The sequence below is a fragment of the Aethalodelphis obliquidens genome, unplaced genomic scaffold (assembly GCF_003676395.1).
Source record: "Aethalodelphis obliquidens isolate GAN/ISIS:26980383/991018 unplaced genomic scaffold, ASM367639v1 scaffold1, whole genome shotgun sequence".
NCBI lineage: Eukaryota > Metazoa > Chordata > Mammalia > Artiodactyla > Delphinidae > Aethalodelphis > Aethalodelphis obliquidens.
In genome coordinates this window covers 689,488-702,108 of record NW_020837945.1, presented here as the reverse complement: position 1 = coordinate 702,108, position 12,621 = coordinate 689,488, and the positions used below count along the sequence as shown (strand labels likewise).

General features: G+C 60.5%; 1 protein-coding gene across 9 annotated transcripts in view; it reads left to right on the top strand.

The window, feature by feature from the left end:
- PCBP3 (poly(rC) binding protein 3) overlaps positions 1-11,832 on the top strand; it is a 212,975-nt gene extending 201,143 nt beyond the window's left edge. For 3 of the 9 annotated variants that reach the window (XM_027129637.1, XM_027129269.1, XM_027129345.1), the window contains 5 exons: positions 5,532-5,610; positions 6,047-6,106; positions 8,904-8,956; positions 9,755-9,924; positions 11,069-11,830. In XM_027129637.1, the coding sequence (XP_026985438.1) occupies positions 5,532-5,610; positions 6,047-6,106; positions 8,904-8,956; positions 9,755-9,924; positions 11,069-11,105 (399 nt within the window). In that variant the 3' untranslated portion in view covers positions 11,106-11,830. Of the gene's footprint in view, positions 1-5,531; positions 5,611-6,046; positions 6,107-8,903; positions 8,957-9,754; positions 9,925-11,068 lie in introns of all 9 variants that reach the window. The other 6 variants (XM_027129430.1, XM_027129721.1, XM_027129890.1 and 3 more) reach the window with 5 other exon arrangements.
- The last annotated feature ends 789 nt before the right edge of the window (positions 11,833-12,621 follow it).

Below are 12,621 nucleotides of genomic sequence, written 5' to 3'. Positions count from 1 at the left end.
TAAGGGACGCCGGTCAGTAGAAGGAGAATGATCCCAGAAGGAAGGCTATAAATGCAAGAAAGAATGGTGAGCAAAAAAAATTACCATTTCTCTCCTTAACATAAGCACAAATCATAAAGAAAACATTGATATTTTTGACTACATTAAAATTTAAACATTTGGGTCAATGAAAACAAACTTTTTAAAATCAAAATCAATGCTATCTAATTGCTGGGATTAACATAACAGAGCTAAATGGGCACCGACAGCATACATAAGATTAGGATGTGGCTGAGGGGATTAAAACATCCTGTAGGTCATTGTATCGTTCAGGAGGAAGGCAAAGATATTGAATTAAGACTAAATGGGGCTTCCCTGGTGGCGCAGTGGTTGAGAGTCCGCCTGCCGATGCAGGGGACACGGGTTCGTGCCCCGGTCCGGGAAGATCCCACATGCCGCGGAGTGGCTGGGCCCGTGAGCCATGGCTGCTGAGCCTGCACGTCCGGAGCCTGTGCTCCGCAGCGGGAGAGGCCACAGCAGTGAGAGGCCCGCGTACTGCAAAAAAAAAAAAAAAAAGACTAAATGTACGTGTTAAAATTTCAAAGTGGTGACTATCAGAAACACGTTCACTTTCATAACTTCCAAAAAGGTACGGAGGGGAAAGCGGGTGGCAGGAAAAGATTAATCAGCACAAAAGGAAGGGAATGAAAAAAAGAAAAGAAACCCTTGAAGATCAGGACAATTAAAATAAGATGACAGAAATTCATCTACATCTGTGGGTAACTGTAATCAGAGCGGGAGAAACTTTCCAGTTAAAAAACAAAGGCTGTCAGAGGGTTTTTTAAGAAAAGCTAAACAAAAAGACAAGGAAACAGAAACAAAAAAATATATCAGTTTTTTTTTTCAAGAGACACACCTAAAGAATAAGGACCTAGAAAAATTAAAAGGACAGAAAATCTATTCTAGGAAAATACTAACCCAACGAAACAATACACCATTATTATTATTAGTGGGGGAAAAAAAACTTTACAGGAAATTACTTAGTCATTACTTATTGATAAATGCTTCACTAGAAGATAAAACATTTAAGTTTGCACCTAAAACATAGCTTCAAACATATATAAAGGAAAACATTAACAAACCATTAAGAGAATTTAACAGATGTTGCAGTGGAACCTTAACAGACCTCTTTCAATGAAGGCCAAGTAGACAAGTACAGAGATTCTGACAGTGCAACGTGAGCCTGAGTTAACCGACGTGCACCGAACACTCCCCCAGCACAGCCACTGAATTCATGAGAACGTTTGCACAGCTTGATCACACCCTAGACCGTAAAGAAGACTCAGCATCTTTCAAAAATCGGAATCAGATAGATGACTCTCTCCCCATAGAGCAATTAAATTGAAATCCATAATTAAAAGGTGAATTAAAAAAAAAAAAAATCTTGTCGTTATTGAAAGTTAAAGAAGACCAGAAGACCACAGTGAATGGAGAGACACACGATCCTCCTGGAAACGACCCCAAAGATCTTTCCAGGTTGAGGTACAGATGCAGTACAATCGCACACAAAATCCCCGCAGGCTGTTTGGAATTTTACGTGAAAGAGGAAAAGCCAAGAATCACCAAGCTAGTCACGCAGACGACATCTGATAGGATAGTCTTTACAACGTAAACAAAAACCCACTCCTTGTGTACCAAGAACTTCAACACGAGAGAGAAAAATTTAGCACTTTTAGAAGAAAACAGTATCTTTCAGTTCACAGATCAGGGAAGGATTTCCTAAAGCAGAAGCACAAACCATAAAGAAAATAGTGATGAATTCAACTACATTAAAATCTTTAAATTCTGTTTCTCTCAAGGCTCCATAAGGAGAGTGGGGAAAGATCTTTTCAGCACATATAACTGGAATAGGATTAGTATCTGAAATACATACGTTTACGTGAATCAGCGAAAAACAACCCAAGAGAAAAATGGGCGAAAGACACAGGCATTTCACAGAAGGGGAAACGGGACTCGCAGACTAAACCACGAGGCGGCCCGTCCCTAGATGCGAGCGCTGGCGCATGGCATGTCCGTCTGCTGATGACTCGTGGAGCCGTGCGCTTATGAATCCTTCTGACTTGTCGAGTGTTTGTCTATGTTTTATGTTCTGACACAGAGTTCGGTGGAAAAGGCAGTTATGGAGAAATGTCTGTGACTGACGCCTGCCCGCTGGCTCCGCCCTCCACCCTCCCCTCCTATCTTCCCTCGCAGTGGTTTGTAGGCACTGGCCAGATTAGAAAGTCTGATTCTCGTTTTGTTTTGTTTTACGGCAGAAATATCTCGAAAAGTGGGAAGTCCCCTTAGCACTTAGTGCTGCACCCTCCTTTACAAATGTAGAAATGGAGGCAAAGTTAAGGCCAGAGCCTTAACAGACAGAGAGATGCCAGCTGACACCCATCCGCCCACCCGCTCGAGGGACGGGTGCTCCTCCAGGCACCACCGTCCGGTCAGTCCTTCCCGAGATGTCACTTTATATTCGTGGGTGCCTGAGGGGGGATCTATTTGCTGGTGTGGCCACTGTTTCATACAGAGCAGCAAATCCACTGCAGTGGGACAGGTCAGGGCCTGAATCCCTGCACTTCTGCGTGCCAGACTTTGCAGGTGCAGCGGAGCCCACCGCGCGGGTTATCTGGCCGTGCCTATAACATGCGTGGCCGGCGGGCTCACCCATTTAACTGAGAGCAGGTGATGGAGAGACCAGAGGAGCGCCCGCGGGTGCAGGGGCTGTGGGTGGCCAGGTGGGGACGCCCCGCGGGTTTGCGATATTCATTCACCCCCAACTCACGTGGGCAGCACTTCAGCCTGCCCATCCCTCACGTGGCACCGGGCCTCGCAGACAGGGGCACGAGGCCCACGGAGACCAGATGTGCCCATCTCTCCAAAGCTGATCAGTGTTGGAGGCGACTCCGACCAGTTCTCCCGCCCCCAGAGCCCCGCTCTCCCCTGCCATCTCGACCAACGCACAGCAGTGCACTCTTGGAGACTCGGGGACACATAGGAGAGGGCCCTGCCCTCATGGGGACCATGCCAGCCCGGCCGTCGGACACATAAGCATGTGACGGGGGTAACATCGCAGACCAGGAGCAGAGAGCAGCCTGGCCAAGGCCCCTTAAGCCCTTCAGGTGCCGCAGGGCCGCCCCTCGGGCTCCCCGCTGACCCCCGGCCCCGGGTGAAGGGCTGGAACCCCCAGGACGCCAGTCCCGCGCCAGGCGGCTCTTCCTGCACCAGTGTGGTGTCTGCATGAAATCCCAGTGACGATCAGAGCAGGTGGCCTGCCTGCCCTGGGCTGGGCTCTGGACAGCCAACTGGATGTTTGTTGTCTCCAGAGACGGGGTTTCCTCCTCCATCCTAGGAACTTGTGTTACCTCCTTGTGAGGAGACCTTAGACCCGGTTCCAGCGCTCCGTGTAGGTGGGCTCAGGGCGCAGACGCCGCCCGGTGTCCCCGTGATTGGGGGTGACGATGTGCTCAGGGGAGGCGGGGTTGCAGGACCCAGTCGGTGCCCCCCACACACACCCTCATGCCCCAATGCCCATGGGTCCTTGCCACATTTCTTATGGGCCCCTGGAAAGAGGAGCCGTTGCTAGGGTGCCCGAGCCGCGCAGCGGGGTCTCCCACCCTTCAGCGCCTTCCCTGCGGGGTCACCTCACCCGTGGCATGGCAGGTACGGGTCCCGTCACACCTCTTGTCCCCAAGACTTGGGTTGGTGTCCCCATAGCGGTGTTTCCCGGGTGTGCTCTTCTCAGGGGGCTTCTGTGCATGTCTGCTCAGGCCACGCTTAGCTCAGTGGTGTCAGTCACAGGGCAGACCTGCCGGGCAGCAGGTGTGCTGTCGGCCCCCGACGCCCCCTCACTGGGGACTCTCAGAGCTGAATCTGACCTCAGGTCACCACGTCCCCGCCCCAGAGCTGCCAGGCATGACACCTGAATCTGGGATGAGGCCGGTTCTCTCCGAGCAGGCCCACCCCCAGAGTGGGGAGAGGCCTGGGGTGGGGGAGGGCTGCTTTTACGGAGGGCTTACCGTTTCCGGGGAGGGAGGGAGGGAAGAGGCAGCCCCACACTGGCAGATGCCACAGGAGCGGCCAGGAGACACCAAAGTTTGGCTGCAGACACAACCCACCCACATCCCAGCAGCAGCACAGCGGAGGTTCTACCGGGAGAATGTGCCCGGAGGCCACAGGCTGGGCACGGCTCGGCCCCTGGACCCCGACCTGTGGAGGCAGGAGGAGGCCGGACTGGCCGGCCAGCGCGCCACCAGCCCTGTCCCCACGGCCGCACCTGCCGGACACGTGACGGGGTGGCAGGCTCTCGGGAGGAGCCCCCGTGGGGCAGCCGTGATCCCCCACGTACTGGGAAGGGGTGTTCGGCATTTGTTAGGAGAGCGCGCCTGGCCCCTGGGAGGCCAGCAGCATACCCACTCCTCTGTCGCCCGAGGGCTCGCCCGTGAAGGCCATGGACGTGGAGATCCCAGCGCTCGTACCTGCCCCCACCCCCGACACATTCTGCAGAATGGGACCCACGTGGTGACTGGTCAGACCCTCGTCTCACCTGGGGGCGCCCTCCATGCTCCCTGGGTGCCCACACCTGCCAGCCGCAGGGGCTCTGTGGAGGCCCCATGCCGGCCTCCGGGCTCTGGAAGCATTCGGGCCGGGCTTCCTTTGTGAAGGTTGGGAGTTGAGTGCACGTCCTGGAATGTCCTGGCCCTCTCTCCGCTCTGCTGGAGATGTGGGCCGGGCCAGTGGGTGAGCCAGGGCTGAGGACACGCCCGGAAGTCTCCAAGGCCGGGGGTCCCAGCATTCAGACAGCCCCTATCTTCTGTTATTTGTAGTGTTTACTTAAGAAGTGAAGCTCAGATAAAATAACTAAAGAAACTGCATTTCAAAGCCCCCACCAATGTCTAGTGGCTGGGGGATGGGGGCCAAGGGGCAGGTGACAAGGGATGGGGCACGGGGGGTGGGGGGAAGGGGCATAGGCGTGGGACCCCCCACAGGAGCCCTGCACCCTCTTGGCGGCCCTTGCAGCTCCCTCGGTGGAGCCTTCCAGCACTGCTTCCTGTAATCCTGGAGGCCGCAGGGGGCGGGCGGTGGGCCCCACAGGTGGCCCCTCCAAGTCGCCCCATGGGTAGAGTGAGGGCCTGCGGGGGAGGATGCCGGCCGTGGGGTGGGCCAGGCCCAGGGCCGACCCACCGATGTGAGCGGGTCCCGCGAGTGACAGCGTGACGTTGAGGCACTTGGGGCCCAGCGGGTCCTGCTCCGTGGCTCTAGACCCTCCCCGTGGAGCCCGGGGGCCCGCCTGGCCGGGGGCCGAGGGAGGGAAGGACTCGGTGTGCCTGCCAACCGACACGGCCCTTTGGTTATCCCAGGCCAAGTCCTTGCGTGCTGCTGCGTCTGCCATGTGTCGCATGGCCCCCTTTCTATCTATCTGTGCAGACTTCCGTTACGCGTTTTTAATTTGGTGTGACTTGTACTCGATGACAATAACCTTCTTAGCTCTCGTGTCCCTCCTACCCCAGCAGTTGACCAAGCTCCACCAGCTGGCCATGCAGCAAACCCCCTTTCCTCCCCTCGGACAGACCAACCCCGCTTTCCCCGGTACGTACCCAGCCGCCCTTTCTGACCTCCTCTCTTCTCACCTGGGGCCTTTCTCTTTCCGAGCGGTCTGTGTTCAGGGCAGTGAACGGAACAAGTACAGCTCTGGAGTGAGGGCCAGGGACGCGGCGCTCTGCACGCTGCCGCGGGTGGGCGGGGGTATCTCTGTGCGTCTCCATGACGGGTCAGTCACCCTACAGCTGGCCTTCCCGAAGGAGACACCCCCCCCTCGAGGGTCCACCCTGCTCTCTGCTGCCCACCAGCCGTCGGGGAGGCCCTCCTGCAGGAGGTGGTGCACCCGCAGGGCGGCTCGCCTGGGATGGCGTCCCCCGTAGCTCAGAGTGGCGCACCAGTCAGACTTTGAGCTTCCCTAGTTGAAGTGACCTTGCTTCTCTCCTTGAGGGCAAAACATTAAATCTGTTTCTTCTTTGCTCTCCAGGAGAAAAGCTGCCTTTACACTCCTCCGAAGAAGCTCAAAATCTGATGGGCCAGTCGTCAGGTAAAAGAAAACCACGCTAAAGGGAGAGCAAGCAGGCCAGGAGGGGACCTGGCGGGAGGAGGGGGCGAGGGGGCTGCTGGCCAAGCGCCTCGGGGAAGGGACGCCGGCACCACCCAGGGCCGGGGCCCAAGTGGCTGGCCCCAGGTCTGCACACGCGGCTCCCAGCTTCCGCCCCGTTCCTGCTGGGAGCGTGGTGGGTCGGCTCTGACTGGGCTCGGGGCACAGCTGCCCTGTCATCCAGAGGCCCCACCTGTGTGTCATTTATTCTCCCAGTGGCACAGCGTGTGGGGGTCTGGAGTGAAGGGCTGACCACGCTGTGTGCCTTCCAGAAGTGTGTTTCATGGGAGATGAGATCACTGTGGCCTGGATTTGCACTAAAACACCCCCCGGACAGGGCAGGGCGTGGATCCGCAGGTCCTGTCACCCAGGCTTGGAGCAGTGGGCGCGGCCCGCTCACAGGCCATTGGGGAGCAAAGCCCCTGGAGGCATGTGGCCCGGACCTGCCAGGTTCCCTGGGAGGGAGGCGGCCCCACGCTCCCATCCCCACCCACACGGGCCTCGTGAAAGCCTGGATCAGAGCAGAAGAGCGAGTGCCGGCTAAAGGGGAAATGCGGGAGAGGCCTGTGTGCAGCGGTCGTAGCTGTCACCCCCACTGGTGTGTTCCGGGCCTCAGGGTGCCTCCGCCCCTCACCCATCCCTCAGGACCACGTGGGCCCAGCTGAGACCACGGGGCTCAGGAGGCGTCTCTCCAGCTGGGACCCCAGCTCTGATGCTTCATGCGCTCACTGTGGGCTTCTCGGCGCAGCCTTTAAGTTAATGCAGAATTGAACGAGTGAAAACTAGAGAAGAGCATTTATAGAATGTTTCTGATTTTGGAACTGGATACCAACCTTTACAAAGTTATGTGTCTGGTGATAACACATGTTTGGGTGTCTGAACAGTTTATAACGTGACTGCAGATAATTGCCCAGCCATCGTCTCCAGGAGACGACCTGGGGACTCCAAGCACCGGGCTTACCTGGGACACACAGCCCCCACCCCACCCCGACACGGCCCTCCCAGCACAGCCTCGGGGACGTGGGACCCGTGTTCACATGCCCCCGTGACGACCTCCCTCTCCAAGGCCCCGTGGGACCCAGAGCGCTCACACACCACACTTGCACGTGCACGTGCACGCTCCCGCCATGGCCGCGGGTCAGGGAGGCCGGGCGGTGGTCGCGTCCTCACCCTGAAGGCCACGCCACGCCGCTTCCCAGGCAGCTGGCCTTTGTGTGGGGGAAGCAGCATTCGTGACTCATGGGAAGCTCACCAGTGGGCGTGACTTTGGCCCCTTTTAAAAGAAGCCCCCTGATCAAACATCATAAGCTATAGGTGAACACGTGTGACCCCCCAGCTGTGTCACCCAAACCAGGAGGCACCGCACGGGACTTGGGACCAAGGAGATCTCTTAAGTGACATTTTAAATGTCACTAAGGATTGAATGTTTATAGATAGTTGAACAACTAAGTAACTGTATTGAAAATACCTTTATGAAAAGAGATAAAGAACAGAAACTCCAGGTTTAGCTGTGAAACAGAAAAATGATGGATGGTCTGGGGTGAGTTAGTTTGTTCAGCATAGCTGAGCCCCGTGCTCCGCGGGCCCCAGAACAGGCCCGGTCTCACCGGGTCCCTGTGTCCTCGACACCGATGGCCACGGCACATCCGGTTCCGGGGACACACGGGCCATGGAGGAGGATGCCTGTGGGGCCGGGGGCCGGGCAGTCGCCTTTGTTGGGACCCCTCGGGGCCTTGTGGGGATTAGCCTGAGGGGCAGGGGCCAGGGAGGGAGGAGCGTGGGGTGGGAAGAGGGCTCTGGTTCCGGAATATTCCGAAGGTGCGTGAGCCGGGTCTGCGATAATGTGCCACGCGGAAGGTGGGTGGAGCTGGGGGCTCCGGGTCTGGGCTGAGCTGCGGGACCCACGACACTGGGACACACGGGTCTGGGGCAGGAAGAGCGGGGTCACGGCTGTGGGCTTTGAGTTTGAGACGCCTCCTGACGGGATGGAAGCGCCTCGTACACAGGAGTGTGTCTGCCCCAGTGTTCACCCGCGAGGGCAGACGCTGCGTCCCCTCTGGGCCCCTCACATCCCACCGGCGTTTTGTGATCACTGTTTCCAAAGTGAGTGTGGATCTTGTCCTTGAACCCTGAGAGGCTGGCTCTGACTTGGTGGGTGCTGAGCTGACATTTGTAAAGACAGAAGCTGGGCGTGTGATGAGCTGGGCCTGGGTCTCAGGCCAGGACGCCCTGTGGAAAGGCACGGCCTCCGCTGCCCGGCTCTCGGGCCTCCTTGCCCCCACCGGAAGCGCTGCCCGGGGGCGGGGTCCGCAGAGCGTGGGAGGGAACAGGGGCAGCGGAGGAGGCCTGCTGTCGGGTCTGGGGGCGGGAGGGTGGGCACCCAGGACTGGCGTGACCAGTGCGGCCCGTTCTCGGGGCGCCAGGCGGAGCCACCAGGGTGTCTGTGAAGGGCGTCTCGAGAGACTACACAACACAGCAGACAAGTGACATCATGTCGTGCCCAGAACGAAAAAGTGAACCTGCATCCTGCTGGGTTCCTCTTCCTTGTTTGAGAGACGCTGGGGTCAGGAGGGTGGTGGCAGCCTGGGACAGAGCGCTCACAGGCCGCGGCCCCCGGCTGTGCAGACCCTCCCCTGGGCAGCCCCCGGCCCTGCCTGCCTATCGGCCCAGCGGGGCCGAGCGCCGGGTGCAGCGCGAGCAGCCTTCTGCCCGCCTAACCGTCTCCCCTCACTGTGCCCAGGTCTGGACGCCAGCCCCCCCGCCAGCACTCACGAGCTCACCATTCCCAATGATGTGAGTATGCCGGGCCCCGCCCATCCTGAGCCCGTATGTGCCCCTCCCCTCCCCTGCCCTGGTTAAGCAGCTTAATGCCCACGGGGGTGGGTGATATCACCCCCAAGATACCAGCCAAGGAAGCAGCTGGTGGCGCTTCAGGGGTGACTCGAAATTCAGATGCCGGAGCTGCCTGGGGACCCCGGCTGCCCCCATTTGAAGGCCCTGCCTGGTTCAGGGTCAGCCCTGAGAGTAGGTGGCCCAGAAGTGCTCCATGGGCCCTCGGAGGGCCTCACACACTCGCCTCACACACTCAGTTATCTCCCAGCCACCCTCTGGATCCCTGGTTTATCCTAAGAATGTTGACTCCGATCCCCAAACCAAGACAGCAGGGTGGGTGTGGGGCACGTGTCCTAGAGGGGTAGCTGCCTGAGGGCGGCATGGTGATGGCTGGGGACACGGCCTCTCCAGCTCCCGTGTCCACTCAAACATACATCCCTCCAGCCCGGGGGCGTGGCCTAGAGGGGCCAACATGGCCTCGGGCCCACGGAGGACGCCGGGCCGGGTGATGCGGCCGCATGGCCGCTGGGTCTTGATTTGGCGGGACTTCTTGCGGTCGAGGCCAAGCAGAGGCCAGGCACCCGCGGCTCCCATCCTCCAGCTGGAGGGGCGTGGGCGTGCCTCTTCCCTCTGGAGCGTGTGACGTGCTGGGGGTGGGCGGGCCAAGGCAGTGCTTCCGGGAGCTTCCCCAGCGGCTCGGCAACGCACACGGGCTGCGGTGGATTCTCCTCTAAGAAGCTCCTCCGTCCTTTCTTCCAGCTAATAGGCTGCATAATTGGACGCCAGGGGACCAAAATCAATGAAATTCGACAGATGTCTGGAGCGCAGATCAAAATCGCCAATGCCACGGAGGGGTCGTCAGAGCGCCAGATCACCATCACGGGGACCCCGGCCAACATCAGCCTTGCCCAGTACCTCATCAACGCCAGGTGAGGCCGGCCAGCCTGCACGGGCCTGCACGGGGCTGCCTCCCGGGGCTTCTCTCTCCCGGCTGGGCGGGGGCGGGGCGGGGGGAGCCTGACGGGGAGAGTCTCCAGATGGACGCGGGCCCACACGCTCCTCTGCACTCTCACACCTGACCTTTCACCTCCGGTGGTGCCCGCACGGCCCCAGACAAGTCGCCAGGCGTTGGCGCCTTAGGCGGCAAACTGTGGGGAGCCCAGCGTCCGCACGGACTCGGGGCGTCTGAAGCCAAGCCTCTGGGCCTCACTCTTCACAGCCACGGGGAGCTGTGAGGGCCAGCCTGCGCCCTGCCTGTCCCTGTGCAGTGGGAGGGTCTGGGCCCTGTGACGGCACTGCCAGCCTCGTAGCTGTGCTACCAGCTCTGCACACCCGGGAGGTCCCTGGGGTTTGGAGCTGCAGGGGGGCTGCTTCACTGGCCTTTCCTGGGACCTCCGGCCTTCTGCCCACGGGGACAAGCTGGGGGTGGCCTGGCCAGCACCTGCCCTGTGCCCACCCCACGGTCTCTGCTCGGCAGAGGCCTGGGTCTGGGGTCATCGAAGGTCAGCATGAAAGGCTCTGTAGTTTCAGGGAACAGGTCACGGGGTTTCTCTGCTCTCACACATCTGTGGTTTTAAAGACCCCCCGACCCAGACACGTGGTGGGCGGCTGCCAGGGAACCGTGCAAGGGTCTGAGGTCACACGCTGGGGCACAGGGAGGTCCTGTGGCCGGAGAGCCAGGGCGGAGCTCCTGGGCATAGCGGACACCTCCCTCGGCCTCCCTGCTGAGGGCGACCACACCCAGGAAGCCTCCAGAGCCGCGGCACAAGGGCCCTGCGTCCCTCTCCCTGGCAGGGTCACTCCCACGCCCCTCCCGGCAGTGGCTGTAGAAACAGTTGTGGCAGCCTGGGCCTGTCCTGGTGGCTGTCGTCACGCCCCATGTGGTGACAGGTACATGGGCCCCTGTGGCGGGGAAGGAAGGCCCCGTGGCTCTGGTCCCCGGTCCTCAGCTAGTGGCCACTGCGCTGTGAACCAGGACCGTCCGTGGCAATGAAGAGGGAGGCGCACGCCTCTAAGGGCTCCTCCGTCTGTGAGGACATGGTGACCTGTGCCCTGTGCCCTTGTCTCTTCCAGGCTGACGTCCGAGGTCACCGGGATGGGCGCGCTCTAACCCCGCCGACGTCCCCACCACTCGCCTGTGCAGACCGCCCACCCCCTCGCAGATATAGAGGTTTCTTTACTACAGAAGGTGTCTGTGCCCTAGAGATGCACCCACAGCGCTCCACCTGTGTCTGTGAGCCCCCGGCTCCGCCCCGACGCTGCTCCAACTTCACTTACGCCCGTCTCCTCACGCGTTGGCATGCCGTGTTCATTATTTTAAATGCTTTGGGGCCACTCCCATCTGTGACGTTGTAGAAACGTTGTTCCTTAGTGTCCGTGTAACTGTTGTTTTAAGACTTGGTTTGACATTTGGACAGCGCTTCCAGCAGCCGTCCCCTCCAAGCCCCAGGAGCTGTGGCCGCAGGGAGCTGCCCCTCCCCGGTCCCTCGACCTCGGCTCCCGTGGCCACACGGGTCAGCGCCGGGCAGGGTGCACGTCTCCCTTTATCCGAGGGCAGGAGAAAGGAAGGCTCGGGGTCCTGACCTGGGGTGCGGGGCGAAGCGGGGATGCTGGGCCCCGGGCGTCTTCGGGGCTGAGAGTGGGGACCGGCCGGAGGCGTCTCCGCACCGCGTCCCGGCTCAATAAACGTGTGCGCTGCCCCTCGGTTCTGGCCCCTCTCTGTGCCCCCCGCGCTCAGACGCCGCCCCCCCACGCTCGTGCGGCCGCCTGCCGCCCAAGGAGCAGGTCCTTCTCACCGAAATCGCCCTCCCACCCTCTCCCACCTTTAAACAAGTCATTGTCTGACTTCCACGAGTCTTCTGGTTTTACTTTTGCAAAACTGCGTGGGGGGCAAACCCCAGCCCAGTGTCAGGAAGTAAGCCTGCTGCCCCGCCGCGCCCCGGGCACGGTGGCCCCTGCGCTTCCCAGCGGGAGCCCGCACGCACCCTCCTCCCGGCTCAGCTCGCCTGTGCTCACCTGAGGAGCCCGCTGCGCCCCTCTCGGCGCTGAGGCCCTGGAGGGCCCAGGCCCGGGGCAGACAGCTCTGCCTGCTCGCGTCAGAGGTGGGCTCACGGCCCCGAGCAGGTGGGCGGCCGGGAGGTGAGGCAGGGCCAGCCCCGCGGGGGCACTGCCCTCCCTGCATCGCTGGGAGTCCGCGTGGCCTGAGGGGCCTGCCCTGGTGCCCGCCCCTTGGCAGGAGCCCCTCCTTGTCTGCCCCACTCCCCGGGCTCCGGCCAGGCCTCCGGTGCTCGGGCCGCCCATGCACACTCCTCCACCCTCCCGGGAGTCCCCTGGTCGAGGTTGGGTGCGCAGCATAGCGGCGCCCGCCACACCACAAGCCCAGGGCTCGGGGCTGCGGTTCACTCACGCACCCACCGGCCACGTGCCGGCCTCGCTCAGGGCCTGGGAGGTGGCGGGGCCGAGGTGGACACGGGCCTCCCTCTGGGCCCCTCGGTCAGCTTTGGGGCGGCGGGTGGCCGGTAGGCAGGGTGAGGAAGTGCCTCAGAGAGCCAGAGTGGCCGTGGGCAGAGCCAGGCGTGAGGAAGACGTGGGAAGTGCAGCGTTAGCGTGGGGCCCCGGAGGTGCGG